This window comes from Gasterosteus aculeatus, chromosome 7 (assembly GCF_964276395.1).
Source record: "Gasterosteus aculeatus chromosome 7, fGasAcu3.hap1.1, whole genome shotgun sequence".
In the NCBI taxonomy this organism is placed as follows: Eukaryota; Metazoa; Chordata; class Actinopteri; order Perciformes; family Gasterosteidae; genus Gasterosteus; species Gasterosteus aculeatus.
In genome coordinates, this window is record NC_135694.1 from 18562036 (window position 1) to 18579311 (window position 17276).

The window sequence follows — 17276 nt, forward strand, 5'->3', positions numbered from 1 at the left end:
ATACAGACTGATCTGTAACAATATAAACATTGCCTTTATCAACAAAATGATTCACCATACACACAGGTTGTATCATGTTAAATATCAGTATCCGCTCGCAGTTGGAGTTTTGTTGAATGAAATATAGGATGGCCTCTTGAAAGGTTGAGCTTGACCGCGGTGGATGTTTCTCCTGATTAGAATAACAACACTGGCACACTGACAGGTACTTCGGAATGAAAGGCAGGAATGTTGAACCAGATCAACATGTTTTTGTCCATCTTACCTTGAAGAATCACAAAAGGCAATAGTTTGACATTAATCAATAGCTTGTAGAAAGTTGGATACCTACGGTACATTTCTCACACAACGACAACACAACAGTACAGTGCAGTTATAGTATAGATGTCTCTGGAATGTACTAAAACTTTGGCACATTCCTGTATTTAGCCCTTGGAGGTGTTACACAACGACAAATGCAGGGCGATGGTGAATAGTGGAGGCTCACTACGTCTTAGAACACCAACACGACATGGTTCAACACCACCAGTAACGCACACTAAACAGGAACTAGTCTCAAATGTCAGTGCATGTGTTTTCATTTGCGTAGTGATGGTTCCGGGGTAACCCTCGTTTTTTTTTTTTACTGGTTATTCTCTAAACAGAACTCTGCTCGTTTGTTATATTAATCACCATATCCAGATTTCTTACGTTCCATAAGCACAACTGGACCGTTCACGATAATGCTAACCCCTGCCACCACACAAAAATAAATAACACAAATACAAAGACAGCGCACAGGTGCTTTAAGTTTTGTGTTGCCTCAAACAACGAATAAAGTGTAACGATTAAAGTGGATTGAGTCCTCAGTGCAACATATTTTAGAGGTTTCACCGTTTAAACCGCTCATCTGAGTCGGTGCCTTTTAACGGTTTGTTGGAGGACTCACTGCCAACAGGGCAGATGAGAGCTTCAGGTTCCCAGCTGTGTGAGGGGGGGGGTTTCATTGTAAATAGTGCTTTAAGCGGTGTAAGCCACAAGGTACATCAGTGCCAGAAGCATGGGCGATGAGGAAAAACATGAATTGCATTGATTTAAAGTGTCAAATTGGACATTTTATGGCTCAGAGCAAAACGTCTCTGCAGATGCCACATTTTTAGAAAGGGTACAATCATTTTCTCACTTCCTGAGCTTGTCTGAAGAAATGTCAACATATACATTATATATGGAGCACTGCCGCAGGTATGTTTAACCACTTCTGTCTGGGTCTACACGACTGAATCAGATCATGCTTGTTTTATGTATGAGAGTCCCTGTGATCGTCGATCCTCTCTGGACGACCTTCTCCCTCGGGCGTAACATTTGTTTCGTTGTGGAGCGTTTACTAGCAGCAGGACAATACGGGCACTTAGTTGAAGCAACAGCTCAATAGCATCTCTGCGATCAAAGAAAGTATTGGTACAAAAAATATGTTTTTAGATGAATCTGGTGATGATCACGAGTAGGAATTCACGTAAGTGAGGCTAAAAGAACTACTGGGTGCCTCTCAAGGTCCACAAGCACAGTCCAAGCCACACAAGGTTTTTGATCTTTAGATAAATTAATAAACACTGACAATATAAAATAGCAGGTGAAAATGAGTGTAAAGAGTTTAGTCAGAGTGGATTTAAAATGTTTGGATTCTGTTCACAGTCCAGCAAATCCAGCTAGCTTCAATGTGATTAAAAAAATGAAAAACAAATCCTTCACAAGACAAAGGGTTATGTAAGACTCGCCATTCAACATTGCACTGCCTGACCCGATTCATAAATAAATGTCCACATTCAAGGCGCGCCTGACATCGGTTCTTCACACATTACCCTTGTTCTGTAAACATATAAACCTCAGTGGAAATGAAAGTCAAGGCTGAAACACTGAGTCGACAAAGATGGACCCCCCCCCCCACCCGTCTTTATAGCAGAGGGTCGATGGTCATGTGGATCTGGTCTCTGTTGTGTCTGCTGCCGTTAGAGCTGAGGTACAGCTCCTCCCTGCGGCAGAGGAAGTGCTGGGCCAGGATCTTTCGGAAGGTGTTCCTGAAGTCCTGGATGCGGTAAGCGTAGATGATGGGGTTGACCGCGGAGTTGGCGTGAGACAGAATGATGGCCACGTACATGACGACGTTGTCCTTCGGCAGCTCCTTGTAAAACAGCGTGAGGCAGTTGAGGATGTGCACGGGCAGCCAGCAGACGGCGAACAGTCCCACGATGATGGAGAGCGATTTGGCGGCCCGGATCTCCTTCTGCAGCAGCCCGTGGTGCGGGCTGTCCCCGTTGCCCACGCACTTGAGCTCGATCTGCCTCAGCTGCTTTCTGGCCACAGTGAAGATCTTCATGTAAATGCCCAGCATGATGAGGAGCGGCAGCAGCACGCACACAAAGAAATTAAAGTAGACCATGTAGCGCATGTCCACCACACTCTCAAAGAAGCACTGGAGCTTGCAGCTCTGTAGCAAGTCTCCTCCGCCCCTCGGCCCGTCCACGGGGCCGCCGTTGGTGGCGTTGTCAGAGATGCTGTTCCCGCAGCCCGTGGACTTTAAGTTCCAGCCAAAGAAGGGGATGAGGCCAATGACAAAGGAAAGGATCCATAAGATAGCGATGATCTCTCTGGCGGTCTTTCCCGTCATCAACTCCTTGTATCTGGAGAAAACACAGCACAGGTAACTTTCTTAATCATTTCCACAACGGTGACGTTTTGGACAAAGGTCACACTCGGCTATAAACAGATACAAATACACACATTATTCTAATGCACAATAATGGGTATGAATTAGGCCGGCTATGAATGATCAAGTGTGATGTTGAATTGCTGTGACTTGGTGCATTCAAATGTTGTAGAAAGTATATTATCTTTGCATTATTTATTATTACATTATTCATTCATTTTCTTTTACTATTTTTTTTTCTTCAAACTAAACAACAAAAGACAATACAGACACAAGCCTCCATTCTGCCGGGCATATGCAATCCAAAAATCCATCTAATAATCTATTGAGCGTTGCTAAAAACGACGACAGAAAGCTGGACAAAGATTAGCCTCAAAGTCTAAAAGCTACCGAATTAATTTTAACAATAAAGTTAGATTTACCTGAAGATGTTAACATTTAACATCCCAATAATGGGCCTGATATCAGAGCTTCAGGCTGGTGCACGAATGCACCCTCAAATAAACAAGGCCCTTTGTATTCAGTTTTTGTTTTTAATCGGTTCAACCACTAGTCACACAACCATAAATCGTATCGAATGAACCTTATACGAGTTTACCTTCATCCCAGTTCAATATCACTGTCTCATCTAGGAGGAGTCAGTGAAAACTAGATCAGAATCTGTTTATATCAAGATCATATCCGCTGCTAAATGAAACAATAAACTCTGACATACAACTTCCGTTAACACACATATTGCTAAAATTAGACGTGCTTTGCTCGAGGTGTTGAGGCACTTAAAAAAAAAAAAAAGTCTTTCAGTTTGTCTGCTCTTGATAAACACAGATTACCCATGTTTTCCATATAGAGCTCATCTCTCACTGTAATGTATGAAATGATGAAGGTCAGGGGCACAGATGCAGCGTGTGGAGGTTTGGGGCTGACTCATCCAGTGTCGTCTTGGCTGTACTCATCATATGAACAGCGCTTGAAGCCAAAGGAGCCATTTCCTTGAAGTGAATCAGGCAGCAAACCGCAAGCTAATGATTCATCCACATGCTGACAGCCACACAACCCCCCCCCCCCCCCACACACACACACACACATACACACACGCCAGTCTGAGCTGGAGGTGCCATGGATGATCTGAAATAATCATGTGTATGTACATCTCCATGTCTCTCTATATATATATATGTGTGTGTGTGTGTGTGTGTGTGTGTGTGTGTGTGTGTGTGTGTGTGTGTGTGTGTGTGTGTGTGTGTGTGTGTGTGTGTGTGTGTGTGTGTGTGTGTGTGTGTGTGTGTGCGTTGTTTATTCATTTATGGATAATTAAGTATGCGATAGGTTTTTGAGCGATAAGGTTCACATCTAACCATAAATCAAGGAGTCTGTCTGGGTCCGTTTGGTCGTATCCTTCACATATCCTGTGAACTGTGCAGACTCTCTGGGTCCATTGCCAGGAAATCAAGAACTTGCTGTGAAAGCTTTCAATATTAATAAACTTTGAATAAGCGAGTGATAGCGGCCCGTGCAGCAAAGGGGGAGTAGGGGTGGGGGGGGGGGAGGGGAGGGATTAAAGTGTGTTTATTTTATGGCCACAGGACATAAAAGAAGTCATAAAAATGTCATGTATAATATGAAAGAAATTGAACACCATATTAAAAGCCATTAAACAGTCTTAAATATGTCCAATTAGAGCATTTTATGTCTTTATATTGTGTCATTAGAAAGGTCATAGAATACAACATTATATCATAGTGCGTCATAACAATGCGGGCGGTACCTCCGGGATCTCAAAAGGGAAAAGGGTCAGCACCTCATAATGTGATAACTGAATCATTTTAATGAGAAGCCTAACCAACACAAACTACTGTATAACGCCCATGTCTATGACCTTTTAACGTATTTATCATTTGTAATAATCTGCTTTCCATCATATTCACATTATTCACATAATGACAAACAAAGTATGTTAAATATTCTTCATAATACATCAGGAAAACACAAAAAGTTGCTCTATGTCTCAGGTGCACAATTCAAACCCTTATTCGTCTGGCCTCTTAACCACAGAAGGCAAGGCCAGTGGTTTGTCCAACACTGGTCGGTACCCCGAACACAGCAACAACTACCAGCAATACAACAGCATCCATCACGTATCCATCAGGTTCTGGGCCAGAGGCCGTTTAGGAAAGGACACTACTGTCCAGCCTAATAATGCTGATGCAGCACTTTCTCTGGAACAATGGCAGGGGAAGCTGTGGAGCGGAGGAATGTACATATAAAGGGAGTCCACATGAAACGTGGTGAGCTCAATTAAAGTAATGTGAATTATTTGTGAAACAATTTACTATATTAAGAATCAAATTCATCTCTCTAAAAGTTCTCATTTGTCCGGGTCACTGGCTATTATGTCCTGAATTTTGTTAAACATCTAAAAGGCTTCATCGAATTCCAACTGATTGTCTATTTGGCTCTAGTGGACATTTTTATCAAAACCCAGTTGCTTTAAATTAATGACAAAACTTATGCCAAGTAAAAGTAGAAAGGTTCCACTGCTTTGAAAGCACAGACGACTTTTAAAAATGTATTTCACTGAATATTACCCTGCATGCATCTAATCTCATACTTTTTAAAAAATGACAAAATATCACAAGATGCATTTAGTCAGTACGCTGATCCCTAAAAATAATTCCTTTTCCTTCCATTTTCTAAAGTAACATGTTTCTATTCTAAATGCAAACTCCTGTGATGTTGTGTGCGAATGGTCCTTCAGTATAAGCTTTTTTTTTTTACATTGAGCTTCTACATTTAAAATACACATAGATATTACATTACGAGTGGCTGCATCGAGGAGCTGAAAGATCTTCTTTCTTTCATGAACTTGAATCTGACAACTCAATAACCAACTAATCTTTGTGAAGACGTTACTCCAATCACGCTGCGTTACCACGGTTACACATTGACTCCTTTAAGGGGCTGTGCCCAAGTGTCATTGTAAGTGTGAAGGGAGAACAAGACAGAGAAGTCACATATGGTGAATAATGCCCTGAGTGTCCTTGGGAAGTAGCAGGTCCTGCTCTCCTGCCTCTGTCGGTTACAACATTATATATTTTGCACTCTGCACCTCACGTTGCCACAGTGTTCAGTGGCAGAAGTGGTGTTTTAAGTTTCCTCCAACCTTGTAAATACCAGCGATGGGTGTGTTCCTTTTTACAAAACCCATGTTTTTTTCGTGCTATTTTTTTACTATGGTTTTTCACTCCACCATTTTTCAGTTTTTCCCCCCCAAAGCATTTGCACTTCAATTCCAGACGTATTACGAGTATCACGCCTGTCCTCTTTTTACAGTATAAACATGAACCGCCCCCGATTGAACTATTCTGTGTGAGTTGTTGGAGATGCAACCCCCCCGTGTTTGTTTTGCTTAGGTAGGTGCAGATAGTGTTGAGTTAGGACAGAGTTCATCCAGTGACAAAATAAGTCCCTTTTCCAAGTTTGTGACTATTAGGACAATTACGTATCTGTGTGCCACGGCTGTACGATCTACATTACAGACTCATCATTCTTTGTGGAATTTATAGATAAAATAAAATTAAGCCGTCCAACAAGAGAAGCAAGAAACTATGATGAAGCCGGGCGAAGAGGAAATGGGTGATGCAAATCCCTCGTACTCTTACAGCAGGAAGTATGTGCAACCAACGTTTGTGCTCAGTAGCACATTATTATAAAACGTGCACTGCAAGGACACTTCCCAATCACTGGCGGCCGAAATCCACCTAAAATATTAAAAAATATTATTATTATAATATGGGGACCTTACCATAACTAATATTGCCAACACTCAATTATTTATCAACGGTGAGCTACTTTGACTGTGTCCAGCGACCCCCTGCAGGGACATGGTGGGTCGCCCCGGGCTCCATGAATAATACAGCACTCAGAGGGAGGAGAGAAGGCTCCACAGCTCAGTTCCTCCCCACATCTCTGCAGCGTCTCCCCGCTTCTCTCCTTCTCCCTGTAAACGTTAATCACAAATACAGCTGGCGGCACAGGGTCCGTTTCCTAGCGGGGTCCATCTCCGGCGGCCACCCGCTCCGCCCTCGCGCCCTCTTTCTGTTTGGACACAGGCGGCGAGCGGCTGGATTAGTTCTGGCATGAGAACAGCACGCTGGCAGCTAACTTGCTTTCTTCCCCTGATCCGTTCTCCATACATCCCCTTTTCTCTCAGCTGCTGTGCTTCCGCACAGGGACAGGGACAGGGACAGGGACACACACACACACACACACACACACACACACACACACACACACACACACACACACACACACACACACACACACACACACACACACACACACACACACACACACACACACAGCTTAAATGTGCGACAGTGTCCTGCTTCAAACGCAATCTAACAGGTGGCCCTTCACACAGGCGGGGTGGGGTGTGTGGGGGGGGTTACTTAGGGTGTGTATGCAAACAGTCGTTCAGCATTTGCATTATGAATTGTATTTGTGAGCATGGCTCTAAAAAACAAGTTGTATAACAAAGGTAAAGTCACATTAATAAAGCCATGTTTTTGAAATCACTTGAAAGTCACTTTAGGATGTGTGTAGTTTTGACTACATTTCTGTGACAAGTTTATTTAACCGTCAAGCTCAACAACTACAGCATATTTCCACCAGCGTCTCGTATTCCTGTGAGCCCATCAGCAGAACCAGATTGTTTTTTTAACTCTTTTTTTTTTTTTTTGCATTATTTGTGAGAGACTACCGCAGGATGTACATCTAGGATGACATGTCTATTCAAACGATGCTTCCCACTTACCACCCCGAGGCAGTGCTACTAGTGTTTGCGTTGGGGTGGAAAACCTTTTGAGGCCTCTAATGTGCTAAAGGTTATTCTAAAGAACAGAGGGACAAAATAGCTCGAGCGTATTTTTCTGGGGACGGCAAACAATGAAGACGGGGGCTTGAAAAAAAAAAGAAAAGGCGTCTGGTGGGCGTGCGCCTCGGTCATCTCAAGGGGTTAAAAACATCTGGCTTTGGCCTTTTACTTCCACTAAAACCATCTGTGAAAACACTTTCACCCGAGCGCCCTAAAGGCCTGCAGACCGGCCAAACTCACACGCAGCCGCCACATCCATGTGCACATGTAGCCTGCGGTGGATATAAAAACTGCTCTCATTGTCACATGTGTGTCGTGATGCTGCGACTCCAGATGAAACTATGAAACGGGACGTGGTGATTTTACAAGCCACTTAAATCCCAGACTGGTGACAAGCTGTCCTTTCCTGCCAGCGTTTGAGCCTAATGGAAATGACGGCACAGACAGCCCCCGGAAACACATTCAGTGCCCACGACAGTCACTGCAGAGAGTGACTGAAAAAAAACGGACAACTCTCGGACGCGGTAAAAGGCCCAAAAACAACAACTCCGAGAGACCGAGAGCTGCGGTCTGATTACAAAGCGTGTGTTCATGCTTTTACAGAAATATCAAGTAACATTGTCCCTTTGGGCGACGCACGGACACGGCTCACAGGCGGAGCAGGATGTCGGTGGCCTTTGTCGTCGCTGCCTGTGGAGGTGACACAGTGTGGACAGGTATTGATCCGAGAGGCTTCTCCTGGCGCGTGACATCAAGCTGCTGCACGACAGATCTTTGCGTGTTTTTATGCGCTGCGGGAGGCGTCAGATAACAAGGACGATTTATTGGCTCCCTGCCGCTGACCGTCGGCACCATACTGTACGTAAACGGGACATTATCTAAACCCTTGACATTATTCAATCAGGGTTGTGAAACAGTCACTTTCAAAGCACGTCTCAAACACCAGACTCAGTAAATGTCTAGAGAGGTTTTATCTGATTATCATTCCAAATTTAGACGCCAACTGTGCTGTTTTCTCATAAGGCTTAAAGCCCCACAGGAAACGATTCATGAGATCACACAGCTGATGTACTCCTCTTCCAGAATCTGAATTAGATTACTTTACATAGGGGACACGTGTCAATTAGTGGTACTTTTATGAAAGCATTTTTCTGCGTGATTGGCACATTGTGTATTAACAAGTGATTAAACCACCAGAACACTTTTCATTAAAACCTCACGCCTTAATTAACTTTTAATTTTTAATTTAAAAGAAAAAATAGGCTAATCAAGCAACTGGCTTCTTTTATTACCTCGTCAGATGGGGAAAAACAACTTTCCCACGCTAAAGAATATTCAAATTAATTTCACACCAGTCATAGACAATAACAGTACTCACCTCAGAGGAATCTTCACAGCCAAATATCGATCAATTGCAATAGCGAGAAGGCTGAAGATGGAGCTTTGGGTCAGCACCAGGACAAAGCAGGCCAGGAAGAGGCATCCGTAGAAGTCCAGGTGTATGCCGATGCTGATGGTTATGGCAAAGGGGATGGCGAGGCAACCGACCAGAATATCAGCCACGGCCAGAGACACGAGGAAATAGTTGGTGGCGTTCTTCAAAGTGGTGTTGATGGCGACGGCCCAGCAAACCAGAATGTTGCCGGATATAGAAAGAATAGCAATTAATACCTCAATCACAATGTATAACTTATCCATCTCAGCAATGTGTGTCGGAGGACTAAAAGCTGCAGGCAGAGCATTACAGAAGACAAGTCACACGCGCGCGCTGCCTCTAGTCACAGAGGAGCAAAGAAGTCTTTCTGCTGTAATCCAGGAATATCCCACAAGTGTGAGCCGCCGAACCAGCCATCTGTTGAAAGGAAAGGAATTCACTTTAAAGCAGCTCTCTTGCACCGCCGAGTTGGCGAAAGCTGCGCCAGCGGCGTGTAACGCGCGGATCCGACCTGCGCACCGGGCGACGCGCGTTCTTCGCTCTCTGCGACCGATCCGCTTAAGCGGCATGTGTACATCTGAAACGCAGGCAGCGCGTCACACAACTTCCCCCTGACATCGGCTATGAAGTGGACGAGAAAAAGAAAAGAAAAAAGAAACAGCTAATGAAAATAAATCCCTCAATTACTCAGAAAAGCCACGCCCCAAAACCGACACAAGAAGCGCAAAATGGGTGGAATCCCCGACGAGAGTTCAGCCGTGCGTAATTACGCGCCCATTTAACACGATGCAACGACGCGTGCACTCTTTTCGTTTGATGCAAATGCTGTCGTGTTTGTGCTGCACACACGCGCACTGTTGGCTGAAGCTGACACGTGGGACCAAAGAGAACGGAAAAGTATGCATATGATAGAAGTTTTAAAGAGAGGAAAACGCGCATAACATTCCCGAAACGCAAAGTTTGATCCACTGGCAGTTCTATTCAGACTTTTTATTGCGTTAATACATTTGTGTCGGGATGTGTTTAAGTAGAAAAGGTGTGGGGAGAAAAGCAAGCCACACTTTTCCACACAATGTCGGCGAATGCCCAAATGTTTCACAACGCTGCCATGGACATTTAACGAGAACCGTGGAAAAGCAGCATCTTCGTGTAAAAACATAACCTGAATAATATATTGTTTAAGTGGATAATTGAATATAAAACTTGACCAGTTTTTATTGTCCATCCACTAGGCCTTCAAATCTGAAAGCCGCACATAGAAAACTGCACACTGTTCATTTTCAGGGTGCAATTATTGTAATAAATAAACACCACGTTTATCTTCCCAAACACAAGGGCATTTGCAAATAGAGGCCAGTCTAAATGATCACATAGAAAGTGCGTCTCTTTCCTGACATGTGATCAGTCATCTCCTTCATAATTGACATGACATGACAATGCCAAATATTTTGCAAAGTAGCTACAGTACCATTATTTAGACAGTTTTCATTGAAAATGTGAAGAAAACAGGTTGATTCTGCCTGTCCTTGAATCGTATGTAAGTTCCACAAGATGACATCTCAGATCTGCTTAGTTTCTATTCTTATTAATGCACACAATTAAAGGTGAAAAATATAAATTCAGTTCTACTCAAACCCTTCAGCTCAAAATACTCTGCAAAGTACAGCTCCAAACACTGTAGCTCACAACAATCACTCAGTATGAGAAATGAGACAAATTATTTAAAGCGACATTTCAGCAAATGGAACCCAACTGTTTTTTGCATGTTGCTCAGGAAAAGCGACTGGAGGTTAGGGTGCACCTTTCGCCATGCAAACGCTCTTCAGCGAGATGCTTATTGGAGGAACATTTGGCACATGTTGAAAAATACTGGAAAAGTACCTTTTCTCTGGACAAAAGTCACTACAGCAGCCTACAAGTTTGGACTCTAGGAGTTTGGTTTAATGAGAACTTGTGTCCAAACCTTTGACTGTTACTGTATGTATTTTTGTCAATAGAGGGAGATTAAAAATAAAATTAGTCATTCCATCAACTGCCACAAGGCGCGACAAGTATCTTTCAGCATAATGTGTTTGTGTGCTCTCATTTCTTTGAGAATCAGATGCTCAATGGCCACTTTACGGCTGGTAAAAAGTCAACGTGTTTCCCTGCTGCAGTCTTTATCAATTTGGGCCTCAGCCCTCACTGTAGTGTCCCGTTAAGAAATGTCATGAGTGTTTCTGTGACTTTTTGAACCTCTACACACAGAGTGTGTTCATATGTCCCTGAAGTGGAGCAGTGAGCAGGAAAAGTGTTCACGTGGCAGCGTTCGGTCGTCTGGAAGGTCATCGCAGTGCTGACCGACGCCGCACCTCAAAGTGCTGCAGTGACCTCGATTCCTCGGCCTCCGGCTCCTCGCTCAGGTCTCAAAATACTTGTAGATCTGGGAGACGTACAGCATGACGCTCTGCCAGTCTGGCCTGTCCGTCTTTATCAGCTCCTCCATGTCCTGTTTGGACCAGAAAGAAGGGCTAATGAAAAAGAAAAAGAGTCATGTGGATTAGGGGTGTTAGGACCGTAATCTCCGAGCGTTACGAGCAGTGCACCTGTCAAGCAATGATGAAGTACATCAGATATCATCTCCTGTTCTGATCAGTTTCTTAAAAAATGTAACGCGAGCAGCATTGTTATGAAGCCCCTCTGAAAAGGGCGTCAAAGTCCATGAAAAATGACTGCACTGCCATTAGTGCAATCAGCTGTAATGTAGAACCAAACGCGCAGCCACCAAGCTCACGTCACACACAGACACACACGGCCCCAAAATGATGTCTTTGCAGGACGTACGAAAGTGATGTGCTGCCCAGAACGACACCGTGTTTTCGAAAATGTTCTTAATGCTACTGTGAAAAACAAAAAGCACTCCACGGTGCTGTGAGAGTGCAGTGGGCCACTCCGATAAATCCTGACCTATGGCGCTTTAGTCAGACCGCAAGCCGAGGCTTTCGCATGACTCCGTATCGAGCTGGCGTCACAGCAGCCTCCTCTCCTGCAGATTTATACAGAGGTCTCGGTACAGTCGCTGCCGCGATGTCTCAGCCTCCTGACGGGAGAACGATCAGCTACTCTGCGGGCCGCGTCCCCGGTTCCGTTTCTGCTGCAGAGCGGGACGCCGTTGAAACGACGAAAGTCATTGGCATGGAAACGAGCTACCTATCTGGTAATAATGGAGAATTATTGAGAAGTGTGACTTTTGGTCCCAGGGAAACATTTAAGCCTAATTGACTTCCTTGCTGACATCCAGCTGGCTCGGACCCATTTAGACTGTTCAACCTGATTTGTGTGTTTTCTCTCAGCCATTTTGGAGCAGTTTTTTAGGGTTGGGCTTTCAGAGAGGATGGATACCCCTTAGATTCTGATCCGTTTGATTACGTTTACAGAAGATTTGTATTATCAAACAGAGGATTTCCCTTCACTCAGCCCATATTGAATTGTCCTAATTAGATTTGGAAATTTGTGAGTTTTCCTGTCTGCTTTTCTCAGTGGTTTAAACAGGGCGGGGCTTAGATAGAAACTCATGTACCTTTTTATCACTAATAAGGATTAATCAAAATATGACAACAGGTAACGGCGATGTTTGCCAATGCTGCTTGGCTACTGTCAATCATTTGATCAAAAAACACCCACACCGTCCTGTAAAGAGAGTTGGACAGTTATTAATACACGGTTGCCAAGAAAGTCTTTTCCCCAACTTTAACGTTAACGTCAATTGTTCTAGTATTCAGTATGTTATAGAGAAACAATTTCTATTAAAACCTTTTTTCTGCGGCTTAAAGAAAAATTGTACCATGCTTTTACTAAAATAAAAAGTAAAATAATAATTGGACATTTTTGCCAACACTGCAGATGCTTATTTATAACTTTTAACACATTTCTGTCCCCCTCATCGTGTCACCAGCATGATTCTTGTTACACATTTGTCTTGTGTCTACAGGAGTCAAGCCGGCCGTTACCTCTGCTTCAGCATTTTATTCAAGCCAATTGCAGCCCCTAGCTTTGCATTTTCAGTGGAATCTATTTTTCAATTCTTAAATTCTCAAGAAAGAACTCTACAAGTAAAATGAAACAGGTGAGCTGGAGACTGTCCGATGGTCAGATAAAATATTTGTGGGACATCTTTGTACTGAAGCTTCACACATTTAAATCAAAATGCGCTGTTTCCAATTGTGGAATCAAAGGGTCCTTGTGTGTTATCCCTCTTTGTGTGTGTGGTCTGTGGCAGCTCAACTCACCAGAGGGGTTTTGATCCCGATGCTCTCGGCCGCCTGGAAAGCAAGGGTCAGATTCCGGCCCTGAGGAAAAACAAATCATCGGCCGTTCAGAGGCAGCGAAACGCTCCATGGTTTGACCGCCAACAAATACGTGTTTTGACACCTCCGAACACCCAGGAGACAGCAGAGGACATATGTAAGCCTCAGCTTGTTTGAACGAGCCCTTCAGTGTGTTATAGTATCGTCTGTGTTTATTTGAACGCGTGAAGCTATAAGGGGAGCCTAATCAACATTCTTATGAGCTAAATTCCTTTAGATTTAGCCCCAATTATCCTCGTGAAACTGTAGACTTTTGTAAGGTCACTTCTCCAAAGAAAGGAAATGAGAAATCAAAACAGACTTCGGACGGTAGACGTCATGGAAGTTGACAATTTGTTGTAGCCAGAGAACAATTTTCACCCAACTGCAACATTGTTTGCTTAAAACACCTATGTTAAAGGGCATAGGCGGGCAGTAATGGGATTATTGGGAGAACAGATTAGACTGGGAGGAGGTCGGGTGTTTGGGCCTCAGGAAAAGTCACTCAGCAAGAGTTATTAAAGCCAACAGCGGTCTATTGAATTATTCAGAGAGATGTCTCCGTCGTCAGCTCGGTGTTACGCATTCACACACCTATATGACTCATTTGTCACGTAGGAGGTGTCCGGCCTGGCTTCGAGGTGTTGTTCTATTGTCTATTGTTTTAATGACTTGGCCGTCCCCAGAGAGGAACTGTATTGTTTGCACCTGCATGTGCACAGAGGACAACATAGGACTGAACATGCACTTTGTTTGCTTTCCTCAGATCATTCTCTTCATACATTCAGGTATGATGTATTCACAGCTTACATCACAAACTATATGCTTTTTAGGACTTAGTTTTCCCATATATATATATATATATATATATATATATATATATATAAACCTCAAGTGGATTTCCAACAGACACAAAGTGACAAAAGGGCCCATCAGAGGATTATAAGAGATGTAATACACGCTCAGTGCCTGATTTATTCACCTCTTCTTCCTGTTTAAATCAACCAGACACAAATGATGAACCGCTAATCCAGTTAGTGTCAAATCCTTTTATAAACTAAATTTCATAAATAAAATAGCAACACAGTTGCATACTTTGTACTCGTTTTTAAATACACATAAGACGTGATAACAAACTGCTCTGAACTGTAACTCTTTCTACATAAGTGGGAAAAATAAATAGAAGAAATATCAAATGTCGAAAGAAAGAAAACTCATAAAAGTCATTAAAGTCAGTGTTTAATTTATCCCAGAACATCAAAGTGTAGTGTGCCGGAAATGTTTTTTGATTGATCACCTCCCAACTGAATAGAATACATTGTTAGGATAATTAAGCTAAATTCGTCTTTCTAGTCACTGTCTCCTAAACTTCCTGTTATGTATATAGATGTTTATAATCAAGGGCATATTTTACTTCAAATCAGAATAACATTTATTAATAGTGTATGAACCCAGTTTCATTTGAAATCCGACAATAAATATTAGTAAGTTATTAAATGGAGCTTTATTTATATCAACAGTCATTAGTTAAATGGACACTACTGTACATGTCATCATTCAAAAAATTGACAACTCATAACCCAGCATGCTGAAAAAAGGCATAACATTTTAATTTTCTCTGTCTAAAAAAAGTCATTGTGTAGTATGTCCAAAAAACGTAACAAGGCTGTTGAACCCCCCCCCCATAAAGAGGTCCCAGCATAGTATATCAAACTCCTCTCTGGTTTCTAATGAAGTTTTATGAAACCCTGTCAAAATACTTTTGACACCACTTTTCTCTGAAATTCTCTGTATTTCTTACAATAACATATAATAACCGTATAATTGCAGCTGGGGAATAACAGGAAGGATGCGAGAGGGGATGACAGACAAAGGACTGCAGGTGGGAACCGACTCCTTAGCTGCTGTCAAGGCCTCCGCGTGTTCTACGAGTCGTCCCATACTGTGCCGACAACGGGACAATGGAAAGTAACCTCTCCTATATATACACAGCCGTTCCTGCTCCTCTGATCCGATCACAGTAAATCCCAGATTGTTGTAGCTAACCTGGTTAGCGTTTCTTCATTTGGCTTAAAACGGCAGCGCTCCGAGGCACCGCCCACTCGCCGTCATCATCGTGCAGTCTGTATGACTCAGAGCTCTCAGAGCTTCTCAACCTTCTTTTCTACCTTTTATCCACCTACGATTCCCCTCATTCTGATACCGTCAAAATGGGGGGCTACAAATCTGAATTCCCCTGAAGTTACAAGTCAGACCTCACAATTCTGGTAAAAACGGGTAAGAAACCATCGAGTTTTCACTTTATTTGGAAAAGGATGCGTGTGCTTCCTTTCCATAAACACATTGGTTTCCATGCCCTCTGTGCACTTTTGGTCTCAAGACTGAGACTAGTGTGAGATTGCGTGTAATTCTCCTTTATGTTCTACCTTATCTCGACTCATGAGCTCTTGGTAAGGGATGTGGGCAGGCAGATATGTGTGCAAGAGAGCACAGAACGCCAAGCCGTCACTCCAACTGCTGCTGAAGTTGGTCACATCGATATCCTGTAGACGGCAAAGAAGAGGCGACAAAAGGCAAGTAAACACAAAGAAGTTACAGACAAGTCAAAATCAATATCACATACTGATAATGAGCTTAGAGTGCCCATAATTTGTGTAAGAGAGCAAATAACCTCTTTACAGCATGAATAAGCTATGAAGAAATCCATTAAGTCACAACCACAAAAGAGAATATAATTATTACAATCAAATGCTGTTCCAGGTCGTGTTTCCTTTGGAGGATGTTGGGAGGTTCTTCTTGGATCCCATTGAAGCCTCCAATGCGCTTTGTAATCTCTCCTCTGTGTGCGCAGGGTGCTCAGCAGCATGTCCGGTCTGTAGTGCGCGTGTGTGTGTGTGCGCGCGCTATTCACAGCGCATTGTCAGCCGGTTGACAACCCCCAAGTCATTGTTTGGCTCCTTGTCAGACAGGTAATTGCGGTTTCTTGTCATTTATTAATCTCAGTTTTATTAATCCCCGTTGGGTTCGTCTTTGCGTCCGTGCACATTGGCTACAGTTGGATGTTAAAGAAAATGCAGCATGTGTTGTTCACTGTTACTCGCAGCCACTGGTCTTCAATGCTGACCCTGAGGAGCGGAGCTAGTCCAACTAGTGACTGGGCCATAAATGTGACGCCACACGAGTTAAAAATCCCACTTTTGAGTTGCTTCAGTAATGACTCTGCCCTGAGAGCCTATGAGTTGTTCACAGATTTGTAGTTTCTGATCGTCTGCTTTGGTGGTCAGGATGTCAGTTACCGCTGCTTAACACCAGCTGTGCTTTCAAGGTGAGAGGCGTTTCCCCTCCCAGAGTTCACACTGCTGCTAGCGTGGTTGTAGACTCGGTCTTTATTAAATGTCTTCAAATGTTGAACAATTGTTCTATATTAATATGCAGAAGATCTATAATTCTGTTACTGTTGAACGTCTCCCTAAATTTGAAACTGAATGTGCCTCATATCACGGCAGCGAGCATCCATCAGCCTTAAATAGGATTAAAATGCTGAATATAATAGCTGTAAAAAGTGCAGACAATCATTGTCCAACATGAGTCATCGGGCAGTTGTGTCCACAATAAAAAGTGAGGGAGCAGCTGTTTTAAAAAAAATATTTCAGGCGATACACATTCGATCAAGAATCAGTCACAAACTAATGATTACCTCAGGGGAAACAGCCACAATCAATTCAAAAGAACATTTTTTAACAACACTGGTATTCTTATGCACTAAAAAAACCACATTAATACTACAGTACAAGTTTATAATGTTTTCAATCAAGCCTAAAAAGGATCTCCATACTGCAGATAACATTTCTGTCATCTAATGCTTTCAGGGTGGAAATGAGAAATGTTTGGATGGTTGAGTCTCCTCTCCCTCAGTCAATGGCATTCTGTTATGTTTGGAGGGCAGACCTGTGCAGTCAT

At 43.1% G+C, this 17276-nt stretch overlaps 2 protein-coding genes across 6 annotated transcripts in view; both read right to left on the bottom strand.

The window, feature by feature from the left end:
- Nucleotides 1–15: 15 nt before the first annotated feature.
- On the bottom strand, nt 16–9997 carry adora2b (adenosine A2b receptor). Its single transcript, XM_040182184.2, has 2 exons — nt 8935–9997; nt 16–2657 (listed from the first exon to the last, which is right to left on the bottom strand). The coding sequence occupies exons 1-2, from the start codon at nt 9252–9254 to the stop codon at nt 1931–1933; spliced, it is 1047 nt and encodes a 348-aa protein (XP_040038118.1). The 5' UTR covers nt 9255–9997; the 3' UTR covers nt 16–1930.
- Nucleotides 9998–10181: 184 nt separating this feature from the next.
- specc1 (sperm antigen with calponin homology and coiled-coil domains 1) overlaps nt 10182–17276 on the bottom strand; it is a 53266-nt gene continuing 46171 nt past the window's right edge. For all 5 annotated transcript variants that reach the window (XM_040182179.2, XM_078106211.1, XM_040182180.2 and 2 more), the window contains 3 exons: nt 15743–15859; nt 13260–13319; nt 10182–11479 (listed from right to left, as the gene is read on the bottom strand). In XM_040182179.2, the coding sequence (XP_040038113.2) occupies nt 11390–11479; nt 13260–13319; nt 15743–15859 (267 nt within the window). In that variant the 3' untranslated portion in view covers nt 10182–11389. The remainder of the gene's footprint in view (nt 11480–13259; nt 13320–15742; nt 15860–17276) is intronic.